Raw genomic sequence first — 27,511 nt, 5'->3', positions numbered from 1 at the left:
TGAAGGCTTTTGTTTTGTTTACTTCCTCTCCCCAAAACAAGTTAAGCTTCTTCTTTCTTTTTAATATTAATTTGGCCACGCTGGGTCTTAGTTGCTTCATGTGGGATCTAATGCGCTGAACAGGGATCGAACCTGGGCCCCATGCATTGGGAGCACAGAGTCTTAGCCACTCAATAACCAGGGAAATCCCTAAGCTTCTTTAGGAAGGAGTCATGACCCTGGTTTTTTGCATCCTCCACAATGTTGAACACTGGGGCCTGCACAGAGCAAGGGCTTAGTGAATATTGGTTGTCTGAATGATTATGCTTCAGGCAGAGGTACCTTAGAGTCTGTGGAATCGCACCTACTCTAAGGTGCCTTGATGGAGTGGTCATCCAATCTCTGGCAGGAAAAATGAGCTGCCAGAGATTTGAGACTGACCGGCAGCACCCAGAGTGTCCCCTTTCTACTAACATCTTCACTATCAGGAGAAAGGTTGCCCTGAGACTCCTTGAACTGCTGAAAATAAAAGAGTAACTTTTTTTTTCTTTTTTTCTGTGAGCGGTTCTAGTGAATTTTTTAAAATTGAAATACAAACGATTTACAATGTTGTCTTAATTTCTGCTGTATAGCAAAGTGATTCAATTTTACATATATATATTCTTTTCATATTCTTTTTCCATTATGATTTATCTTAGATATTGAATACAGTTCCCTGTGCTACACAATAAGACCTTGTTGTTCATCCATCCTGTATGTAATAGTTTGCATCTGCTAATTCCAAACTCCCAGTCCATCCCTCCCTCACCCTCCCTCCCCCCTTGGCCACCACCAGTCTGTTCTCTATGTCTGTGAGTCTCTTTCTGTTTCATGGATAAGTTCATTTGTGTTATATTTTAGATTCCATATATAAGTGATATCATGTGGTATTTGTCTTTCACTTTCTAACTTACTTCACTTAGTATGATCATCTCTAATTGCAAATGGCATTATCTCATTCTTTTTTATGGCTGAGTAACTTCTTTAACTTTCAAAACAAAATTAAGAGTGAAAAAATTAAATAAAATCCAATATCAGGAAACTGAAAAACAAAAGAGCACCTATGCTGCTCTGTGTCCTGGTCTTAGATCAGAAACTTTTCTTGTAGGGAAGCAGTACTTTTGTACCAATTGTACTTCTTTCGGGGGTGGATCCCTGGAGTTTTTATCCCCACAGGCCTGGTGGGGAGTTGGCGGAATTAATTTCCTTTCCCTGCCTTGTTAACAACCTTAGACATCATAGGGTGTTCTGGCCTGAGGCCCCTCCTAGTACAGTTTGCACAAGGACGGGTGTGTTCAGGAATAGTTATAAAGCCGAGATACAGCCCCACAGTCCTCGCCATCACAGGGCTGCACCACTGTGTCTGTAAGCCGTTGCCAGCACATTATCTCACTTTAAAATGGTCTGAAATGAAATGGCACTTGTTGAAGAAGAGAGACATTCCATGCACTGTTGAAAGTGCATGAGCACTTTCAAGAACAAGAGCTAGATAAACGACTACCCAGGTCAGACTGTATTGGACAGTATCGCCAGAACCACAATTGGTGACCCATGGGAGGGTCTCTGTAAAGTCAAATCAGGACAGGAAACACTGAGTCCGTGTGCAGAGAGAACTAAGTGCACAGTGGGTCCAGAGCAAAGCAGGGCTGAGTGTGGGTGCAGCTCCAACAGGCCTACTCTTGGGTCAGCCCCGTTGTCCAGTCATCTGTTTATAGAGAAGGAGAGTCAGGCCTAGGCGACATGGCAGGCAGCTGGAGGTCTTGATTCAACACCTGCTGGAGAGGGAGAAAGGAGATGGGGATGAAGGAGAGATGATGAGTGAGGAAACTGGAGTCCACCTAGACTCCGTGCGTTTGAGGTCTTCTGCCTTTTCCGTTACCCCAGCCATGTGCCTCAAGATTAAAGCTGGTAAGGGCTTCATAATCAGACAGATCAGGTGGGACCGTTACTGCTGACTCATCAACGCTACAAAACTGGGCAGGCTACTTACTCTCTCTAAAGTTCAACTTTCTTATCACCTTTCTGTCCTTGGAGCTGGCATTTCCACACAGTATTATTGTGAACACCACGCATTGAGCACTGGGTCTGGGTCACAGAAGATGCTCAGTAAATAATTTTCTCCTCGTTCTTATTCACAGTCCACAGTGGGATTGCACATCCTATGACACCCAGCGTTGGGTATTTCTTTATTGAGTGTAGCCTGGAAGGATTTTGGCTGGCCCCAGGGTATCAAAAAGTGGTAGACAACCCCAAGTACATTTCTTCCCTTTGCATTCATGCAAGTCACCATTTGTGGGAGCCAGGAGGGGGCTGAGGGGCTGTGGGGATGTCCCCCTCATTTCCAGCACCCCCCTCAGCTTCTCCAGCCCACTTTCTGCTCACTGCCAATTCTGAGTTAATTTACGTTTGACTTTCTGATGAGAGACAGGAGGACAACCATGTCACTCATCCCTATTACTTGCCCTACACTTTAACATTTCACAAGACAGCTACACATGGCCACCTCATGACCTTCTGTACCGCCTGGACTTCCCTGGAGCACACTTGCTACCCAGCATTTATGTTCTCCTGGCCGGAGGGAATAAATGAGAGATACTCAGCAACTCATTTATCCTTGATGCCCATGCCCAGTGGACTTTTGCAAAGTCTTCAGCAAACACAGATACAGTTGTGCAGAGAACCATTATCAAGCAGGCTTTAAACAAGACAAAGAGGCGTAAGGTCAAAGGAAAAATATAACAGAGGACAAACCAGGAAAGACAACTGTGAATGCCGCATAGCAGCACCTGTTCTAAAGGGGCCAGAGTCAGTATTCTCTCCTTTTGACATGAATGACTTGGTTTTGGTGCCAGTCTATCATCTTTGATAGTGTCTAGGTTTTATTTTACAGAAATTGAGATGGTGTATCTTGCCTAATTATTTTTTATCTGTTATTTAAGAGAATCTCATATTGGGACCTTCCATTTTGGGGGGCATTCTGAAAGATGGACATTTTGAAATTACCCAGGTGACTACCAACAAGTACAGTTCTGACACTATTGAGCCTGAATTCTGGAAGCAGGGCTTGGGAGCTGGTCAGTAGTGGACAACAGTCATTTGTGGAGAAAGGGAGCTGATAACTCGGTATCTTTATAACGAGAGGCAACACCATGTCATCCAGTAGGGTTTCAAACCTTTATTCCGTGGAATGAACTGTTAGAAAGCACAGAATACGTTTTTAAGAGATTATACATTCGTCAGATGGGCTTCCCAGGTGGGTCAATGATAAAGAATCTGCCTGCCAATGCAGAACATGCAAGAGACTAGGGTTCAATCCCTGGGTCAGGAAGATCCCCTGGAGTAGGAAATGGCAACCTGCTCCAGTAGTCTTGCCTGGAAAATTCCATGGACAGAGGAGCCTCATGGGCTACAGTCCATGGGGTCGCAAAGAGTTGGACGTGACTAACCAACTGAGCGCACACACACATACATCCATCAGAACAGAGCCACAGCAAACATTTAGTATAAAAGGAAGTGTGAGAAGGAGGCTGCAAAAGGTGAGAGATTTTCCTTCAATTCGTGTGGCTTTGTGTGAGTATCGGTAGTAACAGGGAAGTCTGTCCTTCTACTCGAAGATGGTTTTAAATTTTTAAAGAGAAGTATGCTGACTTGTCGACTTACGGATACATAATTCTGCGAGTGATTTATTAGATATCTAAAAGGCATCATTTCCCTCAAACAACTGAGTATCAGTGTAGGGGACAAGATGGTTCTGTTTCTGCCTACAAATAATGTTTGTCATACCGATTACAGGCACATTTGCTTTACAGATGCACCTTTGAACTTGTAGCATGTGATGTGTTCTTTACCTTGACAAAAGGGCAGCAATACATACATATGTGACACTAATGTGACAATATTGGATGGATACTTTCTTGGAAGAGGTTGGCCTTCTTAGAAGAAGGGAGAGGATTTCAGTCTCTTCATAGAAAATGTTGATAGATTTAATATGAAATACAAACACATGAAAAGTACATGACCTGTAGTAGCAGAATTTTGCCTGCTTCATAGAGATCTCCATCTATATAAACATTTTCAGGTCTTCCATATACAAATTTCAGATCCCTTAGGATAAGCAAGAGAAACGGAGACATGGAGAGTGAAATATGCCAGACCTTTGGCTGAGAACTTGGACACTTTGTTCCACTTAATTTTCATCACGATTCCAGGAGCTGTGTGATCAGGAGCTGTCCCAGAAAACGTGACGTTGTGCTGCTGCTGGTTGCAGCAAAGATAAGGTGCTCTTTCTATCAACTCCTAGTGTCTGTCTCTGTTACCAAAAAAATAGAAATAGGGCATAAAATTCTCTTCTCAGAGAATATGACTGGTAAACCATTTATATTTTGAGTGATTTTGAAAACTAGTGTAATATGGTAAAATTTTGTCCAAGAAAGGGAACTAAAGAGGAGTTTTTCTAGTCAAAATGCAACTTATGTATCAGCTTGAGGTTGTAACTTAAATGATGGATATTATGAGACTGAGACATTCATAATAGACCTTCACATCCAAATGGGAAACATTAAATTTTTCCTACAGGTTTGGGGCTTATTTATTTTTAAAATGACACTTATATTTGAAATGATACTTCCTAGGGTCATATCTGCTCACATGATAACATTCTATGAGAGGCCAACAGTACAACTTTGAATTTATAGAAACGTTTCTTGGTCTTGTTTTCTGTACAACGTATGGTTTTTTACTTTGGAAGAATTGATGAAAGAGAAATCTAATAGGTTTATGGAAATGATTCCAAATGCTGAAGTGCTGCTGCTCATTCTTCATCCCTTAGGTCATTTTTATATAAGTGTATAAACATATGGGCAACACCCTGGCAACCACCACAGACACGTCAGCAGAGAGTCATCCAACGGCATTCCACAGGCCTGACCCTTCCCTGAGCGGGAGCCCGGAACACTGCCCTTCCTCTTCATGAAGGTGGAAACAATTAGACTATTTCTAATGTGCATCTAACTAATCGTGTAAGGGGAAAGAGAGACACTAAACACAAACTCTGTGGCTTCCATGGAATTCGATTCCTCTACAGTTACAAGAGACTTCCCTGGTGGCTCAGATGGTAAAGAATCAACTTGCCAACCCAGGAGACAGAGGAGGCGTGGGTTTGATCCCTGGCTCGGAAAGATCCCCTGGAGAAGGAAATGGCAACCCATTCCAGTATTCTTGCCTGGCAAATCCCATGGACAGAGGAGCCTAGTGGGCTAGAGTCCATGGGGTTGCAAAGAGTCGGACACAACTGAGAGAGGAACAACACAACTCAACAGCTACAAGGGCAGAATTGATTTTGGATATTCAGTCCTGGGTGTTCATTGGAAGGACTGATGTTGAAGCTGAAACTCCAATACTTTGGCCACTTGGTGCAAAGAACTGACTCATTTGAAAAGACCCTGATGCTGGGAAAGATTGAGGGCAGGAGCAGAAGGGGACGACAGAGGATGAGATGGTCGGATGGCATCATCAACTCGATGGACATGGGTTTGGGTGGACTCCAGGAGTTGGTGATGGACAGGGAGGCCTGGCGTGCCTCAGATCATGGGGTCGCAAAGAGTCGGACACGACTGAGTGACCGAACTGAACTGAACTGAAGGAAAAAAATGTGAGACATCTACTAACTGCTGAGTCAATTAATAGATTGAGTGGGTCCCTGCTGAAGGACTACCTTGACAGTTTTCACATATTATCCTAGTGAAGCATTTGCATCTTGATTGAGCATGCTAGAAAGCTAAATCCTCTCAAAATTTAAGGAATATGCCCCAAATGGTGGCCCTTCAGGAATTCTATGCCCTGAGATGACAGGGAGCTATTTTGGGAAAGTCAGCTCCACACCCTCTACAGTTGCCCACTAGTAAGTCCAAGGGCTGGCTCTGAGAATTCTCACTGAACACAGTTAGATTATGTCAATGATTGTCATGTCATTCCATCCATGTGAAAGATTCCATGCAGAACATACTAGAACAGGATCTTCATATTTTACTTAACAATTGCTCCTTCAATAACCCTGGTCTCCAAATGTCTGGACAAGCAGTAAAATGTTTCAGATTAAACTGAAATGGAATTTCTTCTATGCATGTGGACTGCAGCCAAATGTGATCCTAGAAGCTATCCATGTAATAACCTGATCACACTTTACTAACTGCCCTTCTGATACCTTCTTGGTCCCCTCATCATGGATTCTTTCAATACAGTCTGTGGAGAGCACTTCCTCTGTCAGGCACTGCCCTCGTTGCCAAGGCTACAGTTACCACGGTTACAACAGTGTGGGAACAGAAGGACCCTTGTTCTCATGGGTCTTACATTCTCATCCTGGAAAACAAGGAATTTACTATATTCTGTTTCAGGATAAATTTTAGATAAGAAGTTACAGGAAGTGAAAGTGAAAGTTGCTCAGTCATGTCTGACTCTTTGCGACTCCATGGACTATATGGAATTCTCCAGACCAGAATACTGGAATGGGTACCTTTTCCCTTCTCCAGGGGATCTTTCCAACCCAGGGATTGAACCCCAGTCTACCACATTGCAGGCAGATTCTTTACCAGCTGAGCCACAAGGGAAGATACAGGAAAGGTGCCAATTAAATTTAGGTGTATTTTTTTATGGATGTGAGAGTTGGATGGTGAAGAAAGCTGAACGCCGAAGAATTGATGCTTTTGAACTGTGATGCTGGAGAAGACTCTTGAGAGTCCCTTGGACTGCAAGGAGATCCAACCAGTCCATCCTAAAGGAGATCAGTCCTGAATATTCATTGGAAGGACTGATGTTGAAGCTGAAACTCCAATACTTTGGCCATCTCATGCGAAGAGTTGACTCATTTGAAAAGACCCTGATGCTGGGAAGGATTGGGGGCAAGAGGAGAAGGGGACGACAGAGGATGAGATGGTTGGATGGCATCACCGACTCGATGGATATGGGTTTGGGTAAACTACAGGAGTTGGTGATGGAGAGGGAGGCCTGGCGTGCTGTGATTCATGGGGTCGCAAAGAGTCGGACACGACTGAGCAACTGAACTGAACTGAAATATTTCTTGCTGGTTGGAAAGGTACGACATTGAATAACTCAGAATGGCACAATAGTGGGCCAATTTTAGGCAACTGCACAGAATTGTACAGAGCAAAACACTAGCTATCTCTTTAACCAATTGTTTTTGAAACATGGCAACAGTTAATTTTATGTGTCAACCTAGTTAGGCCCCAGTACCCAGATATTTAGTCAAATATTATTGTAAATGTTGCTGTGGAGGTATGCTTTAGACAAGGTTGATGTTTAAATCAGTAGATGGAGTAGAGTAAATGACTCTCCAAAATGTGGTTGGGGCTCATCCAACTAGTTGAAGGCCTTTTCAGAACAAAAACTGAGGTCTTGCAGAGACGAGGGGATCCTGCTAGTCATGGCCTTCCACCTGCAGGACCATCTCCTCCTCAGGTCTCCAGTCTGCCAGCCCTGCAGATGTGGACTTGCTGGCCTCCATAGCAGATAATTCTGTAAAATCTCTCTCTTCCTCTGTCTCTCTATTTGTTTCTCTTTTGGTCTCTCTTGATCTCCATAGATAGATAGAAGGATAGATGGATGGATGGATGGATGGATGGATGGATGGATGGGTAAATAGATAGAGGAGGACTAGATAGGTAGATTGACTGATCGATTGATGGATGATAGATATATAAATATATCCTATTGGTTCTCTTTCTCTAGAGAACCTGGTTAATGCAAGCACCTGCATAACTTTGAGAGATGCTGAGTCCTTTGCAATCCAGAGTTTATTTCAAGACTTTAAAAAGCCAAGTGCATAAAAAAGTAGGAGCAAAATTTGTGAGCTTTGCCCATTTACGGAGCATTTTTACGTATGTACGATTAAATCTTCATGCAAATTTGAATTTCTCTTTATCACCAATTTTCTAATGAGGGACCAGAGCCTCAGAGAATTTAAATAACTTGTGTAGACTCATATGACTAACACATCAGAAAGCTAGGAAACTAAACAAATTATGAGATCTAGTATATTTTTAACCTTTTGAGAAAATTTCAAACACCAGAAAAGTGCAGAGAAGAATACAATGCAATCTACGCATTACCTAGATTTAACAATTAATATTCAATATGTTTTGGTCACCTGATGCAAACAGCTCACTCATTGGAAAAGTCCCTGATGCTGGGAAAGATTGAGGGCAGAAGGAGAAGAGGGCATCAGAGGATGAGATGGCTGGATGGCATCACGATGCAACAGACGTGAACTTGGGTAAATTTTGGAAGATGGTGAGGGACAGGGAAGCCAGTCTATGGGGTCCGTGCTGCAGTCCATGGGGTCGCAAAGAGTCAGACACGACTGGGCGACTGAAAACAACAACTCAGTATGCTTGCTGCATCTTTTTCTTTTCTTTTGTTGGAAAGTTTTCTTTTTTTATAGACGTGTCATTTCATCTTCAGATACCTAGAATATACTTCTGAAAAATAAGGACTTTTGGGGACTTCCCCACTAGTCCAGTGGTTAGGACTGCATGCTTTAATTGCAGGGAGCGGGGGTTCAATCCCTGGTTGGGGAACTAAGATCCCATATGCCACGCGGTGCAGCCAAAAGAATTTTTTTTTTAAAGAACTTTTTCTTCCTTGACTGTAGCAGCATTATTACACCAAACCTAATTAGCAATAATTCTCTGGCCCACTAATACTCAGCTTATAATCAAATTTCTACAATTGCACCAAATTGTCTTTGACATTCAAACCAAACTCCAATTAAGGTCATAACTTACATTTGGTTGCTCAAAAAACTTTTTAAATTCCCTTTAATCTAGAACATTATTCTTCCCCCTGCTCTTAACCATGACAGTCACCCGTTGGTATGAACTGCTGCCCCATTTAATCTTCTGCTTTCTAGAATTCTGCTTTCTCCAGAGGCTAGGTAACCTGCTCCTTCATTCCCTGTACTTCCAGTAATCTGGAAGTTAGATGTTAATATTTGATTATATTTAGGTTATGTTCTATTGTGTTCTATTATGTGTTCTATTATGTGTTCTATTACCTTCTTGTTCTATTATGTCATCCTGATTTTTCTACAGAAAGGTGTTACCCACCCTAATGAGACATTTAGCTTTGTCAGTGACTTTTCTGTTTAGGGAAGTGGAGAAACCAGGAAATACATTCTTAGTGAAGACGTTGGGTGACTCTGGCAGGTCCAGTGCTCATGCAGGTTCACATCAAGGGTTTCTACCTCCTGTTGGGTCACCTACTGACTGAAGACCACTCAGGTCCTAATCACTTTGTATAATACATGAATGAGGCTCCACTTATAAGAATACAAAGTAAGTGCTACTAGTCTGCCAGCCAGACTTTTCCCAGACATTCCCAGAGGAGGCAGTGACAGATAGCTAGCTGCCTGGGATGAAGGAGCCCTTGTGGCTACAGATTCAAATCCATAGACCCCAGGTAGGGATACATTTGTGGTCTGGCTCTACTATAAGCCCCTCCAATCAGCTGAATTGACCGCTATTTGCAAAAGAATTTACTAAAAAGATAGGATTTCTGGAGTTTAAGGACTTTACCTTTCACATCTTTCTCCTTAATTGTATGTGTATGCTAAGTCGCTTCAGTTGTGTCTGACTCGGTGCAACCCTAAGGACTGTAGCCACCAGGCTCCTCTGTCCATGGGATTCTCTAAGCAAGAATATTAGAGTGGGTTGCCATGCCCTCCTCCAGGGAATCTTCCCAACTCAGGGATCGAACCTGTGTCTCTTATGTCTCCTGCATTGGTAGGCAGGTTCTTTACCACCAGGACTACCTGGGAAGCACCTCCTTAATTGTACCTCTACCAATACTTTCTTCTCTATGGAAATAAATTGTAATTTCACTTCTAAAGACCGAGTCAGCATGAGATGGAAAATGTTCATTCCATGTTTAACTCAGGAGACATTTTTGCTTGTTTCAAATATTGGGGGAGACTAAGCCACAGGAGAGAAAATTAATATGTACCTTCTTTAAAAACAGTTGCAAATTCCTTTGGACAATAGCTGCCTGAAAGTGTTAGATCTGAGGGTGCTGAGTTTGAGTCAGTAAACAATGGAGCACCCCCAAAGTATGAGGTAGTTCATCAGGGGCTTTGTGGGGACTGCAGGAAGCCCTTCCCTTTGTAATCATGCCTGCGACCAACCACGGAGGACAGGATGCCCTGCCCAACACTGCTGGGGTGTGTTTCATGCAGGAAGTTCTTTCAAGTGGCTTTGTGAGTTGATGTCTGGTACCCGGGGAAGCCGTTCCCAGATGCTTTCACAGCTTTGTATCTCATTGGACTCCCCAAACACCTAAAGCTCAGAGGGCCATGCTGCGGGAGGTCATAGTCATGGGGTGGCTCTTCATCAGGGGGCAGAGGGGGAAGAGCACGTGGATCCAGAGACCCTGGAGGTTTCAAGAACTTGGCCCCCGGCAGCAGGGGCACCACGATCCCTATTTCACAAAGGAAGCTTGTTAAGTCCCTTTTGTAAATGATGTGCCTAGCAGATACAAGTCCTTAATAATGACATGTTTTCTCAGTTAACCAACAGGTGAATTAAGGTCACACGGCTGACAAGTCCCTGATGCTGAGAAAGATTGAGGGCAGAAGGAGAAGAGAGGGTCAGAGGATGAGATGGCTGGATGGCATCACAGATGCAATGGACATAAACTTGGGCAAACTTCGGGAGATGGTGAGGGACAGAGAGGCCTGGTGTGCTGCAGTCCATGGGGTCGCAGAGTCAGACACGACTGGGCGACTGCACAACAACAAAGCTGACAGGTGGCAGATAGGGTTAGGGCCCCGCTGTTCTTTCAAGCCCAAGTTTCGTGTGTTTTGTGTTGATTATATATGACCACAGCAGGTTGCTTGTGGTATTTAAACAGCAAGTAGCTCAGCCCCGTTCCTTGATGTGTAGGACTCAAAGGAAGGCTTTTAATCCAGGGCGAGACCAGCAACGTTGGGGATCTTCCAGGGAATTTTCTTCTCCTTTGACTTGAGACTATGTCCCATGACTGATGGATTAGATTCAGACACTATGTCTCACATATGAATCTTACCAGAAAGAGCAATAGCATTGTTCTTTAATTTGCAAAAGCAGATTTATCTGCTCCTCCCCTGCAGGGGAGGTAAGAAAGACCAGATCCTGGATGTCACCTCAGCATCCCCACAGGTACAGATACTTTTTATTTTTATATTTTTTAAAGATGCTTTTTGAGAAGGGTTAATTCAGCATCTTTCATTTGCTCTATTTTTCATCTACACAGGCTAGGAACCCTTTCACTGCATGGCCAGATCTGCAGACAAATGTCAGGTGTGCCGTTTGAATACGTTTGTCACAACAGGTTTTGACTGCAGTCAGTGATCACGGATTAACCAAAATATGCTGATAAAGAATCTCTTCATCCTGCCAAACTAGCTTTCCCTGGAGGCAAACCTATAAACGGACAGAGAACCAGGCCCTCGGTGAATTTCACTCTCCTTAAATTAGCTCCCATAGAGATGTTTATGTAAAATAAAAGGGAAAAGAATCATGCCAAAAATGTGTACCAGTCAGTCCAAGGACATGAAGCACAGACTGAAAGTAAGTCAGAAATGAAGCCCACTATTTAAAATTCAAAATTAAGAAGTTCCTTCTTGCTTCCACGTTGTCTATACACCTACTTTTGAATGTCTGCACCTACTTTAAAACTTTTGACTGAGTTGGAAGGGTTGGGTTTGTGAAGCCCAGAAGGACTTGGCTTTTTATGAATGATGCAGCTATTAATGTGAGTGTGCAAATATCTGTCTGAGTCCACGCTTTCATTTCTTTGGGGGTATATACCCAGAAGCGGAATTGCTGGATTATCTGGGGATTCTATGTTCAGTTTTTTTTTTTGAGACACGGCCACGTTGTTTCCCACAGCAGCTGCGTCATTGTACATTTTTGCCAGCAACGCATTAGGGTCCCACCAGTTTCGCCATGCTCTTGTCAATGCTCACAATTCCCTTCCTCCTTCCCTTCCTTCCTAATAATAGTCATCTTAGTAAGTGTGAAGTGGTATCTCATTGTGGTTTTGATTTGCATTCCCCTAGTAATTAGTGATATTGAGCATCTTTTCATGTGCCTATTGGTCATTCATGTATCTTCTATGTCTGTTGCCCACTAAACATGTAAAATAAGTTTTATTTACTGTAACTCAAAGGAAGAGTTCTGACAAACCACTCCAATATTCTTGCCATGAGAACTACATGAACAGTATGAAAAGGCAAAAAGATATGACACCGGAAGATGAGCCCCTTCAGGCTAGATAGCATCATCAATTCAACGGACATGAGTTTGAACAAACCCTGGGAGATAGTGAAGAACAGGGAAGCCTGGTGTGCTGCAGTCCATTGGGTCACAAAGAGTCAGACACAACTTAGCGTATGAACAACAACAACAACAGAACCCATTTCTTATAGCTCTTTAATATATAGACCATATATTTTCATCTTATCAGAGGCTACTGTCTCTTATCAACCCACATTGATTGGGAGATGTTGAAAAATATTAAGAAACTGTAGACAATCACATGACACACGTCAACAGGCACACACACACCACGTTTACTCATGAGGTACATTTGAACAATCTCCTGAATATATATCATGGTCAAACACCTAATGACCAAATCTTAAAAAACAACATTTAACCAAAGGTAGGAGAACTCCAACTTCACTCAAGTGTTAATTGTTCAGTCATGTCCGACTATTTACAGTCCCATGGACTACAGCCCACCAGGCTCCTCTGTCCATGGAATTCTCCAGGCAAGAATAATACTGGAGTGGGTAGCCATTCCCTTCTCCAGAGGATCTTCCCGACCCAGGGACTGAATCCAGGTCTCCTGCATTGCAGGCAGATTTTTTATGTCTAAGCCAACAGAGAAGCCCTAATACCAGATGATGAATATCACCATCAGAGATTGAGTTTCTGAAATACAAAAATAAATGGCATGTTATAAAAAAATTTAATTAGGATTATAATTTTATCCTTAAATATTTTAGTAACCTATATTTTAAAGTCTGACATTTCAGTGTAGAAACAAAACTTTTCAACGTCGTCATCTGCAAAGTCACTTTCATCGTCACTCTGCTGCACATTTATGAGACTAAATTGTCACCAGTGCACTGGATGACAGCACTACTCTTTGTGCATGCGTGCCTGTGCTCAGTCGCTCAGTCGCGTCTGACTCTTAGAGACCCCAGGGACCCAGGGACTAGAGGCGGGCTCCAGTCCATGGGATTCTCCAGGCAAGAATACTGGAGTGGGTTGCCATTTCCCACTCCAAGGAATCTTCCCAATCCAGGGATTGAACCTGCATCTTCTGCACTGGCAGACAGATTCTTTACCACTGCACCACGTAGGAAGTCCAATCTTTGTGCATAACAGAATTATTTCAGGAAAATGTTTTTCAGTGACATATTTGCTTGAAGGTATTGACTACCTAGGGAAATCTCAAAACTACCTCATATCTTCAATTACAAAAAAATGGCTGGCACACCATAGCAAATATTTTGATAGGCTTTTTGTTTTGATGTGTAGTTTCTATAGGCTTAAATCTATAAGGAATTGTTGGAATACTTCCAAGAATTCTTGGAAGTATTCTTGTAGCATCTATTTTTAAGTTTATTAGAAGAAACAATTTCAAGCATCCATGAAATGAAAAGACGCTTGCTCCTTGAAAGAAAAGCTATTACAAACTTAGACAGCATATTAAAAAGCAGAGACATTACTTTGCCAACAAACGTTCCTCTAATCAAAGCTATTTCCAGTAGTCATGTATGGATGTGAGAGTTGGTCTATAAAGAAAGCTGAGCAGTGAAAAATTGATGCTTTTGAACTGTGGTGTTGGAGAAGACTCTTGAGAGTCCCTTGGACTGCAAGAAGATCCAGCCAGTCAATCCTAAAGGAAGTCAGTCCTGAATACTCACTGGAAAGACTGATGTTGAAGCTGAAACTCCAATACTTTGGCCACCTGGTGCAAAGAACTGACTCATTGGAAAAGACCCTTGATGCTGGGGAAGATTGAAGGCAGGAGAAGGGGATGACAGAGGATAAGATGATTGGATGGCATCACCAGCTCCATGGACATGAGTTTGAACAAGCTTCTGGAGTTGGTGATGGACAGGGAAGCCTGGCCTACTGCAGTCCATGGGGTCGCAAAGAGTCGGACACCAAGGAAACTCTGAAAAGTTTGGAATCGTTGTATCATCACTACTACCCTGTATTAGTAATCAAATGTTTATAAAAATTTGTTGGCTTCAAATGTATATGATGTTCTTTCTCAAATTAACTATCTAAAACAGTCTTTATAAAATAACAGCTTTCACAACATTCATTAACATTGCAGCATTGACTCTGGCACTTATAAATGTATGCATTAAGAGCTCTTTGACAGAATTTCAACAGAAGAAGCATATAAGAAGATTTCCCTCCATGTTTAGACTGCTTAATTATATTTGAAACGGCATCTCCTGATAATAGTAACAAAACCAGGTCACCGTTATTCCCATTATTGACAACGTCACACCCGATTGGAGGCGCACACATGATCGCTGAGCAGCGCAGTCTCGGGGATGCCGGAAATGACGTCCGAGCAGCGAGGGTTGCCCAACCCCCCCCCCCGCCCCCATGCTGCAAGCTAGCTGAAGTTAAACAGCATCAAGGCTGGAGTCAAACGCTGTGACCTCCCCAAGATACGCTTCATTTATGTCTAAACCGGCAGAAAAATGGAAGTGAGAGCTGTGGCGTCCCGAACTGCGTTAAATTGGGGGCTAGGCGTCCTTTCCGATTGCATACACGCAGTGACATCTGCAGAAAGGAAGTCCTGGCGCTCCCCTGGGTACCCTCGGTGACCCCGACGGCGGCGACGGGGACGCGCAGGTGCGCGCAGCGGACGGGGACCCGGGGGCTCTCTGTGCATCTCACCACGTGTAGACGAGGTCTCCGCACTTTACAGGGATTCACTGCTAAGACCCTCACAACAGCCCGCGGGAAAGGCACTTGCAGGTTACCACCTGCTCTTCGCAAACCTAGCAGCCACATCGGAGGGGGGTGAAGCGACCGATCCACATCCACCGACCCAGGACGCAGAGCCCCGGCCTCCGGGTAGAGGCGCGCACCTCTCTCTCTCCAGTTCAAGGCTCGCGGACTCTCACCCGAAGGACTTGTGGGGGAGGAGCGGGGGAAGAGGGGGCTGAGCATCCTAACGGGCGGCTGAGGGTCGGGAGGGGAGGGGAGAAACTAGGGGCGCACGCGGTTTCTCTCACCTGCCTGGGAAACACGGCTTCAAAATCAAAAGTAGCACGAATAATCAAATTACATCAGGTAAAAGCTTCCTCTTTCACTTTCCCCGCCCTGGCCCCCCCCTTCCTCGTTTTCCTCCCCCTCCCCGCCCCTTCCCCACCTCCTCCCCGCCCCTTCCCCACCTCCTCCCCGCCCCTTCCCCTCCTCCTCCCCGTTTGCTTCCTTTCTCTCCCTCCCCTCCACTTCTTTATTTCTGCCTAAAGATGATACAGAGAAAAACTGAGAATATTTAAAATTCTTAGGTGCTGGGTTAGATTTTGTGATCCAGATTTTTCAGTAAGAGGCAAATTCTTTAATAACTTTTTTTAAAAAATTGTGTGTAAGGGGAAGATATATAACATCAAATTTACCATCTTAACCATTTTTAAGTGTACGGTTCTGAAGAGTTCAGTGTATTTACTAAGTGTGCTTAGTAAGCTTTTAAAAGTAAAACATGCATACAGAAAACAAGGGCCCAAATCATAAGACATAGCATGAAAAATGATCACAAAACATTCATGCACAGGCAACCTCCATGCAGTCTAAGAAATTGAATATTACCAATACCTGGAAACACTGCTCCCAGCTCTGCTGTTCTGCTTTTGTCTTTCTCTTACTACCTTAGATCGCCACTGTTATCAGGCATCCACACATGTGGATCCACTGCACAGGGCACAGGTTCCATTCCTGGTGGGGAAACTAAGATCCTTCAAGCTGAAGGGCAGGGCCAAAAAAAAGTGAAAAGATGGTGAGTGAAAGTCGCCCAGTTGTGTCCGACTCCTTGCGACCCAGAATTCTCCAGGCCAGAATACTGGAGTGGGTAGCTGGTCCCTTCTCCAGGGGATCTTCCCAACCCAGGGATCAAACCCAGGTCTCCTGCATTGTAGGCGAATTCTTTACCAGCTGAGCCACCAGAGAAGCCCAAACAGTCTCTAGTGAAACATGGAACATCTGGTGGAGGGTCACAGAACTAAGGCACAGAACTGATACAAGCAAAATATTACATAAGAAAGATAATTTTTTTGCATCCTTGGCCAGAATAAATCGTAAAAGGCTAGTTAGGAAGTTGCTAGTATGGTTTTCAAGCAGCTTATCCCTTGGTTAGGATGTTTGGTGAGAACAAAAGGGAAAGAGTGACTCCTAAAATGTTTCAGCGGTCAAAATCAGCAGGGGACAGAGAGACGACCCAACTGGAGTTAAGATGATCCCAAGACTGTATATGTGAAACGACAGAGGCTTTCCTGAGGCTTTCCTTTTCCGTCTCTTTCTCGGCCAGAGAAGCTGGCTGAGAGACAGATTTGATGGAAAAGTCATGAACATGATGACATATAGATCCTATTAGCATCATTTAGAATTAGGATTCCAACATTTGAATTCCAAGTCTGCTATTTTCTATCTGACTTTCATAAAATTTTAACCTCTTTGAGCTTTGATTTTTAAAATGTAAAATAGGTAAATATCAATACCTACTTCGTAGAGTTGTTTTGAGGATTAAATCTGAAAGTACACAAAAGCACTTAGCATAAAACCTAGTACATACATCTCAAGCATGTTTTAAGATGTACTTATCACCTTTGGGGGAAGCTGGGTGAAGGGTACACAGGACCATCCTGTATATTTTTTTGCAACTTCCTATGAATCTGTAATTATTTCAAAATAAAAAGTTAAAAAATGGAGTAGCTATCTTTTGTATGAATTGCATTGTGTTATGGCGCCAATGGACTTCCCTCCTGGCTCAGCCAGTAAGGAGTCTGCCTGCAATGCAGGAGACCTGGGTTCAATCCCTGGGTTGGGAAGATCCTCTGGAGAAGGAAATGGTAACCCACTCCAGTATTCTTGCCTGATAAATCCCATTGACAGAGGAAACTTACAGGCTACAGCTCATGGGGTCGCAGAGTTGGACACGACTGAGCAACTTCACTTTTCTCTCTGTATGGTGCCAATATATATATATACATTTTTTTTTCCAGTCAAATAAAGGAAACAAGGACCAGAAACACAGGAATTTTGTTACAGAGTTACACAGAAGTGAAATTGGAATGGAAACTCTTTCCTCTGAATCATAGAACCAGGGGGCAGCCATAGTATGAGAAGACTTTAGAATCAAGACATAGTTTAATCACTGAGCTTATCAGGGTTTTTAATCACTGAGTTTATCTGGGTTTGAGTATGTGGTTTGCTTATGATATTTTCCTGGTTCAACGTGACTCATCCATCCAGATTCAGAATAATAAACATTTCCTCAAGCACGTACTCCACCAGACACCAAGGACAGGCTCTTCCACGTTGCTTTGAGCTTGATTGCCACTGGTGCTTTGTGCATTTTGAGAGAAAGGCATAAAGAAAACCAGTGCTGCCATTAATGCTCGCTATTTCACATCTTAGCTTTCCTAATGAAATTAAAATGTGTGGAACAAACTGGATGGATACCATTCCTCGGCTGGAATAACTACGGAATTCTTTGATGCAGAATCCTTTTGGTTCTATTCACCTGGAGCGTGGTGAAAGAAATGGAGTCCTTAACATGGTGGATAAGAAACAGGGTTTACTTTCCTTTCTACTTGGTTACAGTGGTGGTTCCAGGTTGCACTGTTCTGCTCAGAACAAGCCTAGGCTGGGGAACCTGCGGCCTGGTGACCGTGGACAGAGCTGAAGTTCTGTGCATCTCAGGGCAGCCTAGGACCCCTATAAACGGAGAAAGGACAGCCTGAGAAGAGAGAACTCTGGCTCAGTTTTGTGGCTGTTTCCTTCCTCTCTTCTTTATTCTTTCTTTTCCTAAGGTGGTGTGAGAAAATGTGAATAAAAAGAGACCAATGTCTTTGAAAAACAAAACCAAACTATGAAAGCTCTAGGAAAAACTAAGAACTCACAATTTGGAATTTCATCTTGACACAGAGCTTAAATGGGACTTAAAAGAAGCATAGAAAAGAAAGATAACAGAAACTTCACACAAATACTTATCTTTATACAATTTGCCAAAATATGTATAGGAGGCTTTGGGTAAGAGATTGGAAATTAATAAAAAAAAAGGAAAATATTTGTTCTTCAAATAGTTTTTGAAAAACAAATAAACCTGGCTAAAAAAAAGAGATGAATGAAAATAAAGGTTAAAAAATTTATTTAAAAACCATTTTTATTGTAAAAGCATGTCTCCATTATCAGGTTGATTCATTTATTATTATTCAAAACCATAACTAAAAGGTCTGCCTTTTACATACTTTCCACTTTAGGAAGGACCATCCTGAAGAAAAAGTAAACCGTTCAAAAATTAATAAATGACATAGCAAGCAATGTCAGGTAGGTTTTTTATTAGCAATTATTTCCCCATGATACTTATGTTTGCAATAATAAACATACTTATTAAGTTGTTTCGAGAGCCAAGTTTATCAATTTCCAAGGCTCCTTGGCTACTCATAAAAGTCTTCACTATCATTTGGAAGAAGACTTCTGAAAAATCCAGGCCTTAGTAGCCATGGTTGGATAATACTTTTGAAAGCAGTGATGTGTGGATTCCCCGTTTTGCAGATTTTAGGGGCAGAGCAGGTGAAGGATGCAGACTCTGGGTTGTGCTCTGACCTCTAGGCACACAGCTTGGCATCCACCGTCTACACTGTAAGTGCAGTTGGGGTGAGGCCATAGCACAACAATGACTGTTCTTTAAATGTCATTTACTATGAGGAGGAAGCAGAGCAACCTTTACAAATACTGGTGTAAAAACCATTTACTGTATCTTTGGACAAGGGCTAGAGAGTGAGAGAAAAATCACATGTAAAAAACGTGCTTGTGCTGATCCATGAATAAGAACGTCCTCACTGAAATGTCTAAACACTGAGCTGCCTCCAGGGACCTACTGTAACGTGGGATGCAGGTAAGACGATAATCAAATGCACAGCTCCTGAACAATATGGATACAATTACACAGCCCCTCCTCCTTGGCTGCCTTCCCAGAGAAAGTGAGATAAAATTCACTGTGCAGCCTTGCTACCCAAGGCAGAGTTTTAGCCGACCTATATCCCAGGCTAGCATTTGGTTGTTGTTCAGTTGCTCAGTCGTGTCCGACTCTTTGCAGACGTGGACTGCAGCATGCCAGGCTCCCCTGTCCCTCACTGTCTCTTGGAGTTTGCTCAAACTCATGTCCATTGAGTCGGTGATGCCATCCAACCATCTCATCTTCTGTCACCCCCTTCTCCTCCTGCCCTCAATCTTTCCCAGCATCAGGGTGTCTTCCAATGAGTTGGCTCTTCACATCAGGTGGCCGAAGTATTTGTAACATAACATCTGTTTTATCACCATCACTGAGTCTTACTCTATTGGGTGTATTGCCCAGATGGTCCCCTTCATCTCCATGTGTGTCTGGGGGCCAAAGCCTAGCTGGCACTGTAGATTCTGTGCTGCTGCAGGGAGACCCCCCAGCTAGTGGAAAGACTCCAATGCCCTGCCCTCCCCTTTCCACCCAGGATTACTGAAGTGGTAGCATTAGCAGGGCAAAGCTCTTATGGACTGAGTCAAGTGACAGTTGTGAATTTCTAACTCCTTGTCATTTTGAGAGTGAGTATCAGCTGAATTCACCCAAGAGTGTTCTGCAAGAGAGGAGAGAACTAGATGGTGGCCATTTGGCTTTTAGTTTTAATCATTCTGATAAACTAGACACACACCTAGAGATGCTATTCCAGTTTTTCTTACTCTCAGAAAGTATTAATAATACATACCATGGAATGCATGCTTCCCCAGTGGCTCAGACATTAAAGAATCCGCCTGCGATGCAGGAGACCTGGGTTCGATCCCTGGGTTGGGAAGGTCCCCTGGAGAGGGGAACGGTCAACCCAATCCAGTGTTCTGGCCTGGAGATTTCCATGGTCAGAGGACCCTGGCAGGCCACAGTCCATGAGGTTGCAAGGAGTCGGGTCAGGACTGAGCGACTTTGACTTCACTTCATGGAATCCATATTGCAACCTGTAACATCTGAGAGGGAAGTTTTTTGAATAGCTACGTGGGGCCCATTTCATCACCCAGAATTACGTTATTTCAGAGGCTCTGATTCTTTCACGGCATTAAATGTCCTTGGTTAAGATCATCGTGCAGACCATTCGGAATTCCGTCTCCTCCCCCGAGGCCAGACCCCCAACGTGGCATCACTTACACACGTCCCCGTGCTGTCTCTATTCGGGGCATGACCATCCTGGAGGCCTTGGGGGACCCGGAGGTGGGCTTGAGTCCTGGACAGAGGCCAGTGGGCAGTGGGCCAGGGAACTGGGGCTGGGCCCACACTCCATACTGGGCGATTGCGTGCATCCCTGAGCACTTGTGGAAAGACGGGAGTAACAGAACGCGTGCTGCAGATTTCAGCCGAGCGCCTCGAGTGCCACCACAATTATTTAAATTATTTACAGACAAAAGCTAAGGCGAGGCGCCGTTCCCCTGCACCTGCGGGACGCCCAGTACTCGGTGCTCGGTTCCTGTCGTTCTTCCTTAGTCCCAAGGATCCCGGGGGCGAGGTTCGTCGGTCCTCCTGCAACCTGGCCGCACGCCCACCGCCGGGCCAGGGCCAGCGCGGGAGCCGGGACGTCCTCGCGGCTTTGTTCGCCGCGCCCGGCGGCCGGCGCGGAGGCGGCGCTTCACGCCCGGAGGTGGCTCCGGCGCGTGGCCGAGCAGACGGGCGGGCAGGTGCCGGGACCGGGGCCCGCGGGCCGACGGGCAGCGCCAGTGACCCAACAAAGCGCGCGGGAGGCCCCGCCCGGCCGACCCCAGCACACGGCGCGGTGTTCCGGTGGCGGCAGCAGCGGCAGCCGCGCCTCGGACTCGGCGCACCGCGGGGCCGGCCGAGCCGAGAGCGCGCCGGCGGGCGGAGCGAGCGAGGCGGGAGGCGGGGCGGCGCGCAGACGGGCGGGGCGGGCCGGGTCCGCCCGGCGTCCGGAGCCGCTCCCGGCCCGCCGCTCTCGGCCCGCCTCGCGCGTCCCCGCGGCGCCGCCCCCCGCGCGCGTCCACCGGCCGCCGCGCGCGCCGCCCCTGGAGCCCCGGGTCCCCGGGCGACGGCGGAGGAGGGGGCGCCGCAAGATGGCGGGTACGGGCCCCGCGGCGGGCGGCGGGCGGGGACGCGAGGGCGCGGGGCGGCGGGCGGCGGGCTCACGGCCTTTCTTGTCTCCCTCGGCGCAGACCTGTCGCTGCTGCAGGAGGACCTGCCGGAGGACGCGGACGGATGTGAGTGCGGGCCGGGCGGGCGGGAGGCAGGGCGCGGGCGGCGGGGAGCCCAGGCCTCGGCGGCTCGGGGCGGCCGTTCGGGCGGAGCCGCGGCGGCGGAAGCGCGAGCGCGGCGGCTGGTTGGCGGGGCCGGGGCCGTGGCCGTGGCAGGCAGGGGTCGGGGCGCCGCCCGCCGCCCGGAGCCCCGCCGACGCCGTCGGCCCGGGTCCGGGGTCCCGGCTGCGGGGTCCCGGGGCTCGGGTCCGCGGAGGCGGAAGGGGCGGCCCGGGCGGGACGGGCGGGACGGGCCCGCAAGCATCGACCGCCTTTCTTCGGCGCAAAGGCTGGCGGCTCGGCCGGGCCTTCCCGCGCCTCCACGCCTGGCTTCCTGGGGACCGTGAAGTTTCCGAGCGGAGGAGTCTTGTGCTTCAGGAAAAACAAAAAGTTTGACATTGTTCCCGGAGGAGCGTCGGGAAGGAGGCGTCCCGCTCGCGTGCTCTGCTCCGGGGTCGGAAGGCAGCAGGGAGGCGACTCCGGCGCTGGCGGCGTGCGGGGACGTGGGGGCTCGGGGAACCGGGAGGTGGTCCGGACCGCGTCGGGAGTCCCCTGGGGGCTGTACTCGGGCGTCGCTCCTGTAGGCGCCGGGAGCAGATCCCTAGCGTTGTCTAACGCGTTGTCTAACGTGGTTTCCTTGCTCAAATTCAGCTCACTTTTTAAATTACTGGGTGTTTTGAGTGACGTCAGGGAAATTGACTCTTTATAAGGAGCTTTTAGAAAAAAATATTTCTGAAGTGAATGAACCATACGTAAACTCATGTTTGGTGCAGTCTGGGTTTACGGTTTTTTTCCCCCCAGTAAAAGGCTCTCTGAAGGCAGCAGTACTCATGTAGTGAAGGCCGGCTCTCCCATCTCCTTTCGTGCTGTCCGCTAGGATGCGCGCACCTGCTGATAAGTTTCAGGTGTCGGTTACCGCAGCTCTGGGGCTCCTTCAGGGTTAGCGTTGGAGAGGTTTGGAGAGTTGACTAAGGACTGTCCTCATGCGGGGCCTTCTCAGGCGTGTGTTTAGGTCCAAGGCTTTTTCTCGGTGGAAGACGCCCCTCTGCAGCAGGTGTCGAGGACTGTTTCATTCATTTACTGTCACTTGGGTGCCCTGGGCAATCAAAGCCCAAGAGATGAGCTGCAGTTTTCTCCTTCACCCTTAAGGAGCACAGTGTAGAAGGGGCAGCCCACCAGTGTGGAACTCGGCCTGATTTCTTCAGGACCCTCCAGACTGCTGAGGGTAGAGCAGCCAGGGGCGGTCACCCTCCGTGCCCCTCTAGCGGTTCCCAAGCAGCTTTGATGATGTAAGTGTGACAGTGAGGTGTCCGGGCATCCCAGTACAGTCGTGGACACACCAGGCTTAGGAGCAGGACTGCTTAGTTCCAGTCTCGGCATCCTCGGTTTGAGCAGACTCTGCAACTCACTTGAACTTCTCAGTGCCAAATGTGGTCATTTGTAAATAGGCGGAATTAACATGAGCCATCTTAGACAGCTGTTTAGAGCCATTCATAAGTTAATTCACATAAAACACTTAGAATAATACCTGGTAAATAATAACTACTATGTGGTGGTGGTGTTATAAGGGAAGCTGGAAAGAAAGTGCAGGGAGGGGATACTGATGTGAACATTACGCCACAGAATTTACATATTTACAGGTGCTGCTAGTGCTTACAATGAACTTTTTTAAGATCCTGTTTGTTCCCTGTATGTTTTATTGAAGTACAGTTGATTTACAGTGCTGTCGAGTATGTTTTAATTTAGGGTGAAATGTTTGACCTTAAAAGGTACAGGTAGCTTATTTGCATATTTATAGTTTGGTGGAAGTCTGTTGGAATAATTGCTTATTTTTCTTAGTGGCTGGAGTTTCTACAGGTGATGCCTTTACCCAGAATATTCAGGAACAAGCCATCTTGGAACCTACCTACGGCTAGTTAAAGGACCCCTCGGTCTGTTGTGAAGGGAGGTTGGGGTGAGAGGGGAACCTAGCCCTTGGTCCAGGGTAAGATGGCTGGGGAGGAAATGGAGAGGCTCGGCATGTCCTGGACAAGGGAGTGGACCCAGAGATGTTGGGGTGGAGGAGGTGGGGGTTGGGCTGCCTGTAAGGCTGGACTGTGTCTCCGAGCCAGGTCTTTTGCCCCAAGCAATGCTGGCGGAGGCTGTCTCGGGGCTTGCCCCTTCAGCTACACCAAGGGCTGAGTCAGCTGCTTGAGCTCCAGATTCTTGGTGGCCTTTCCTAAATGCAGATCCTAGACTAAGACAGAAGAGAGTCAGTGCTGTTGTACAAGTAATGAGCAGCTGGGGAGCCCAGGGGAGGCCCCAGGTGAGGTCCAGATCTTGAAAGGGGGCTCATCACCAGATCCTGAGGTGAGAGTCTCAGGTCATTCATTGATATGTTTCATTGTAAGCCTCTTAAGTCTCTATGTAGAATCAGTAGAAATGTGAGTAGAACAGGAAAGGGTTGGTCAGAGATGGGCTTGACTGATACCCTTGGAGGAATAAAATAAAAACCCTAATGTGTGAAAAATGGTGCCTTTTATGTACACCTCAGAGGGTCATAGAGAAGAGAGAGAAGTGAAGTCTCTCAGTTGTGTCTGACTCTTTGCAACCTCATGAACTGTAGCCAGCTAGGATCCTCTGTCCATGGTATTTTCCAGGCAAGAATACTGGAGTGGGTTGCCATTTCTTTCTCCAGGGGATCTTCCCAATCCAGGGATCAAACCCAGGTCTCATGCATTGCAGGCAGATTCCTTACCAGCAGTAAATAATATCTTTGTACAGTACTATTAAGTTTAGGAGAATAGTCCATTGAAAAACTCAGTTTGCTTAACTGATGAGACGCACTTTGAATTTCAAAGAGAAAGCAGAGCGACTTCCAAGCTGGGTGAACCCTTCGTGTTCCTGGGATGATGGGTTCCAGTGTGGAGTTACAGATAGACTGTCACAGGAGGAGATTTTAAATTTCTGTCATCAGTTCTTCACAGATGCAGTTCTGGTGTACAGTTAAGTTGCTGGATTTCTAGGGTAGGTGAGATGGGACTTCAGATACAGTAGGATTTGATGAGTTAGTGCTTGTAAAAATAATTTCACTGAAGGAGTTTGATTAAAATTTAAATTTTGGTTCAAGTAATATGTTGAAGAATATTATTCTAAGAGAAAGATGACGCCAGGTTAGTGGTTTCCAGCTGCTCTCGTATATGAGTTGTTCTTCCTAGGATCGATGGGACCTGTAGACTCTGGTGTTCTGACATTAATAAATAAGTTAACTGATAACGCATAGAGACCAAATGATTCTCTCAGGGGACAAAACTCCTCTAAGTACTAGCCAGAATTTAAGCCAAACCTCCTGATTCTAATATTTAGAGTACTTTTATATTAAAGACCATTTTTCCTTTAGATCCCTGAGTTTGCAGCATTGAGCGGCCCCAGCTAGTGTAGGCAGTTTGTTTGAACCTATACTTAGAATAGTACCCTTGAAGGTGCATGTAGCATGCTGCCAAAGGTTTCATTTAACCTGGTAGGGACGGGTGATTCGAATGAGGCTCATGCGTAATACAGCTAATCTAGTCTTCATGTTAATTTCTCTCAGCTGTGACTAGCGTGCCGTGGACGAGCCTTGGAGCTGTGTTCTGGAATATGCCATAGCATGACTTTTTCCTGTTGAAGTTTTGGAATCCTGTTGCCCAATGCTGTTTTTCCGGTTTGAAGCAGTTAGTGATAGAACCAGGGCTGATGGGGTGTAACTACCCCGCCTCACTCCTTTTGGAGCCTCTGTGCCCACGGCTACTTAGGGAGACTGGGATTGATAAGCTTCTTGGGAGTCACACCGCCTGGGGAAGTTCAGAATGTGTGTCCCTGGGCGGCCGGTCAGTGGGTCGCAAACCCTGAGGAAGGCATCCTTGAGAACCATAATGTTTAGAAGAGTTGTTAAGTGGGGATTTGAGAGAGTGAGTCATGAGACTTGTACCTTGTTTCGACTGCTACCAACAAGACTGGACAAGAGAAGTCTCTATTTGGAGATAATATAGTTGGTGTCCTAGTAAAGGGGCTTAAACATGGGTTTAGTGGCACCCACGTGCATATGGAATCAGTTAATGATGCCTTGGATCATGATCCCCCTTGTGGAACTTCTCAAAGAAAGTCCTCTTGGGAGAGTCCTCTTTGTTCTCTGTAACTACGCGTGTCGTGTCGGCCTCTCGGGCTGGTAGCCACAGGATTGGGGAACCCAGACAGTTAAACGCAGGGATTTCTGTTTGTTCTGCCCGTGCTTTGTTTCCTCCTCTCATCCAAACAAAGGTGTTCTATTTGTTTATTGAACTGTTGTTACTTCACGATATTTGCCTTATATTTTGGAATTTCAGATTTCTCTCTCCTGATGACGGAGAATGTTTGCTGTTAGCTACATGATAGGGTGAGCAGTTCCTACCCTTGAATTGGGAAGTCGTTGGGCTTTGCACTTGGACCTGAAAATAAAGCTGCTTTAATGTTTTGAGAGAAGAGCAGGCGACACATCTCTGCACCTTGGCGGTGGAAAGGCCTGCGCACCCTGGAGCCTGTAAGAGGGGACTTGAGTACAGGCCCCTGGGCCACCTCCCCACAGTTCTCCCTTCCCGAGTCGGTCTTTTTAGCCCCCTTCTCCCCAAGCCTAGGGGCAGACTCGTTTTCCTGCCTGATTGGTACCAGTGTGGGTAGTATTTGAGCATTTATCATGCTGCGCTTACAGTTGAATGTAGAGTAAGAAGCACCCGGCATCATAAAGCTCAGAGCTGGCTCCAGCCATGGACCTTTACACGCTGTTTCACTATCCATACCATCTTGAGCGAGTACCTACTTTCCTCAGCTGTTTTCTGTCTTTACAATGTTGCTGCGCTTTGGGCTGGCTCTCCGACGCTACTCTGAGCACTCAGGAGCAAGTCTCTGGGTGGACATACCCGTTCCGTCTCTTGGGTATGTACCTGGGGGTGGTTTGGCTGCTGAACTTTATAAGAAGTTGCCAGCCCATTTTCCAGAGTGGCTGTGCAGTCTTCCCCCTACACTCCCCCCCACCCCAGCGTGTGGGAGAACCCAGATGCCCTGCACCCTTGCTGGCACTTCTTTGCAGTTTGAATTTGCATCTCCATCAAGTCTGATAATGCTCAGTTTTTTCATGGCTCTTTCAGCATCTGTCTTTTTTGGTGAAGTGTCTGTTCAGATCTTTTGCTCATTTATTTATTGGGTTATTTGTTTTCTAAGTTTTGAGAGTTCTTTGTATATTCCAGACACTGATCCTTTCTCAGATAGGCAATTTGCAAATGCCATTTCCCATTCTTTGACTTTCCTTTCATTGTCCTAACAGTGTGTTTTGAAGAGCGGAAATTTTGAATCTTGATGTTCAATGTATTATTTTTTCACAAATGCCCTTTATCAGGTTGAGAAAGTCCCCTGAGTCTCCTGAGACCTTTTTTGAAATTAGAATTGAATGTTGGATTTTTTCAGATGCTTGTTCTGCATTTATGATTTTTTTCTGTATTCTTTTAATATGATGAATTGCATTGATTTTTTAAAAGTAAGTACTGTTAATATTTTTAACGGGATATTTAAAAAATACACGAAAGCAAATGAACCATCATAAACCCACCACTCAGCTTTCACTTACTTATCCACCCTCTAACACCTGAACTTTTGTGGGGGAGGCAGTAGAGTGCTTTAAGGCCATCCCAGGTGTCGTTTATTTTAACTGTAACTCTTTTACAAGTTTTATGTTCTAATCTGCGGACAGAACGACATCGAAGGTTGTAGTGAGGTGTGATAATTTATGAAAGTTTAAGTGGTTAAATTCTTAAGACATTTTCTTTCCATGTTCTACTGTAATAAAGCTCATCTGTATAACTACTAAATTCATTTTCATCTAAATACTGACTACCAGATTAAAAGAAGCAACATCTTGTTTGCTTGTTTTCATC

General features: G+C 45.6%; 1 protein-coding gene and 2 long non-coding RNA genes across 15 annotated transcripts in view; 1 reads left to right on the top strand and 2 right to left on the bottom strand.

Moving 5' to 3' along the window:
* Positions 1-653: 653 nt before the first annotated feature.
* On the bottom strand, positions 654-15,446 carry LOC145534350 (uncharacterized). Its single transcript, XR_014074488.1, has 2 exons — positions 15,341-15,446; positions 654-1,790 (listed from the first exon to the last, which is right to left on the bottom strand). It is a non-coding gene; the product is annotated as an uncharacterized LOC145534350 (long non-coding RNA).
* Positions 15,447-19,959: 4,513 nt separating this feature from the next.
* LOC145534349 (uncharacterized) lies at positions 19,960-21,014 on the bottom strand. The gene is made up of 3 exons (XR_014074486.1): positions 20,781-21,014; positions 20,497-20,650; positions 19,960-20,318 (listed from the first exon to the last, which is right to left on the bottom strand). It is a non-coding gene; the product is annotated as an uncharacterized LOC145534349 (long non-coding RNA).
* A 195-nt stretch (positions 21,015-21,209) lies between these two features.
* Positions 21,210-27,511, top strand: part of PPP4R1 (protein phosphatase 4 regulatory subunit 1) — a 50,102-nt gene continuing 43,800 nt past the window's right edge. For 7 of the 13 annotated variants that reach the window (XM_081561641.1, XM_081561640.1, XM_081561655.1 and 4 more), the window contains exons 1-2: positions 21,210-21,417; positions 21,510-21,554. In XM_081561641.1, coding sequence (XP_081417767.1) covers positions 21,411-21,417; positions 21,510-21,554 — 52 coding nt within the window. In that variant the 5' untranslated portion in view covers positions 21,210-21,410. Of the gene's footprint in view, positions 21,418-21,509; positions 21,555-21,867; positions 26,125-27,511 lie in introns of those variants that run through there. The other 6 variants (XM_081561645.1, XM_081561642.1, XM_081561651.1 and 3 more) reach the window with 4 other exon arrangements.

This window comes from Giraffa tippelskirchi, chromosome 14 (genome assembly GCF_054371585.1).
Source record: "Giraffa tippelskirchi isolate mGirTip1 chromosome 14, T2T-mGirTip1v1.2.pri, whole genome shotgun sequence".
Lineage (NCBI taxonomy): Eukaryota > Metazoa > Chordata > Mammalia > Artiodactyla > Giraffidae > Giraffa > Giraffa tippelskirchi.
Note: the sequence above shows the minus strand (reverse complement) of the source record. Positions and strands in the feature narration are given on the sequence as shown.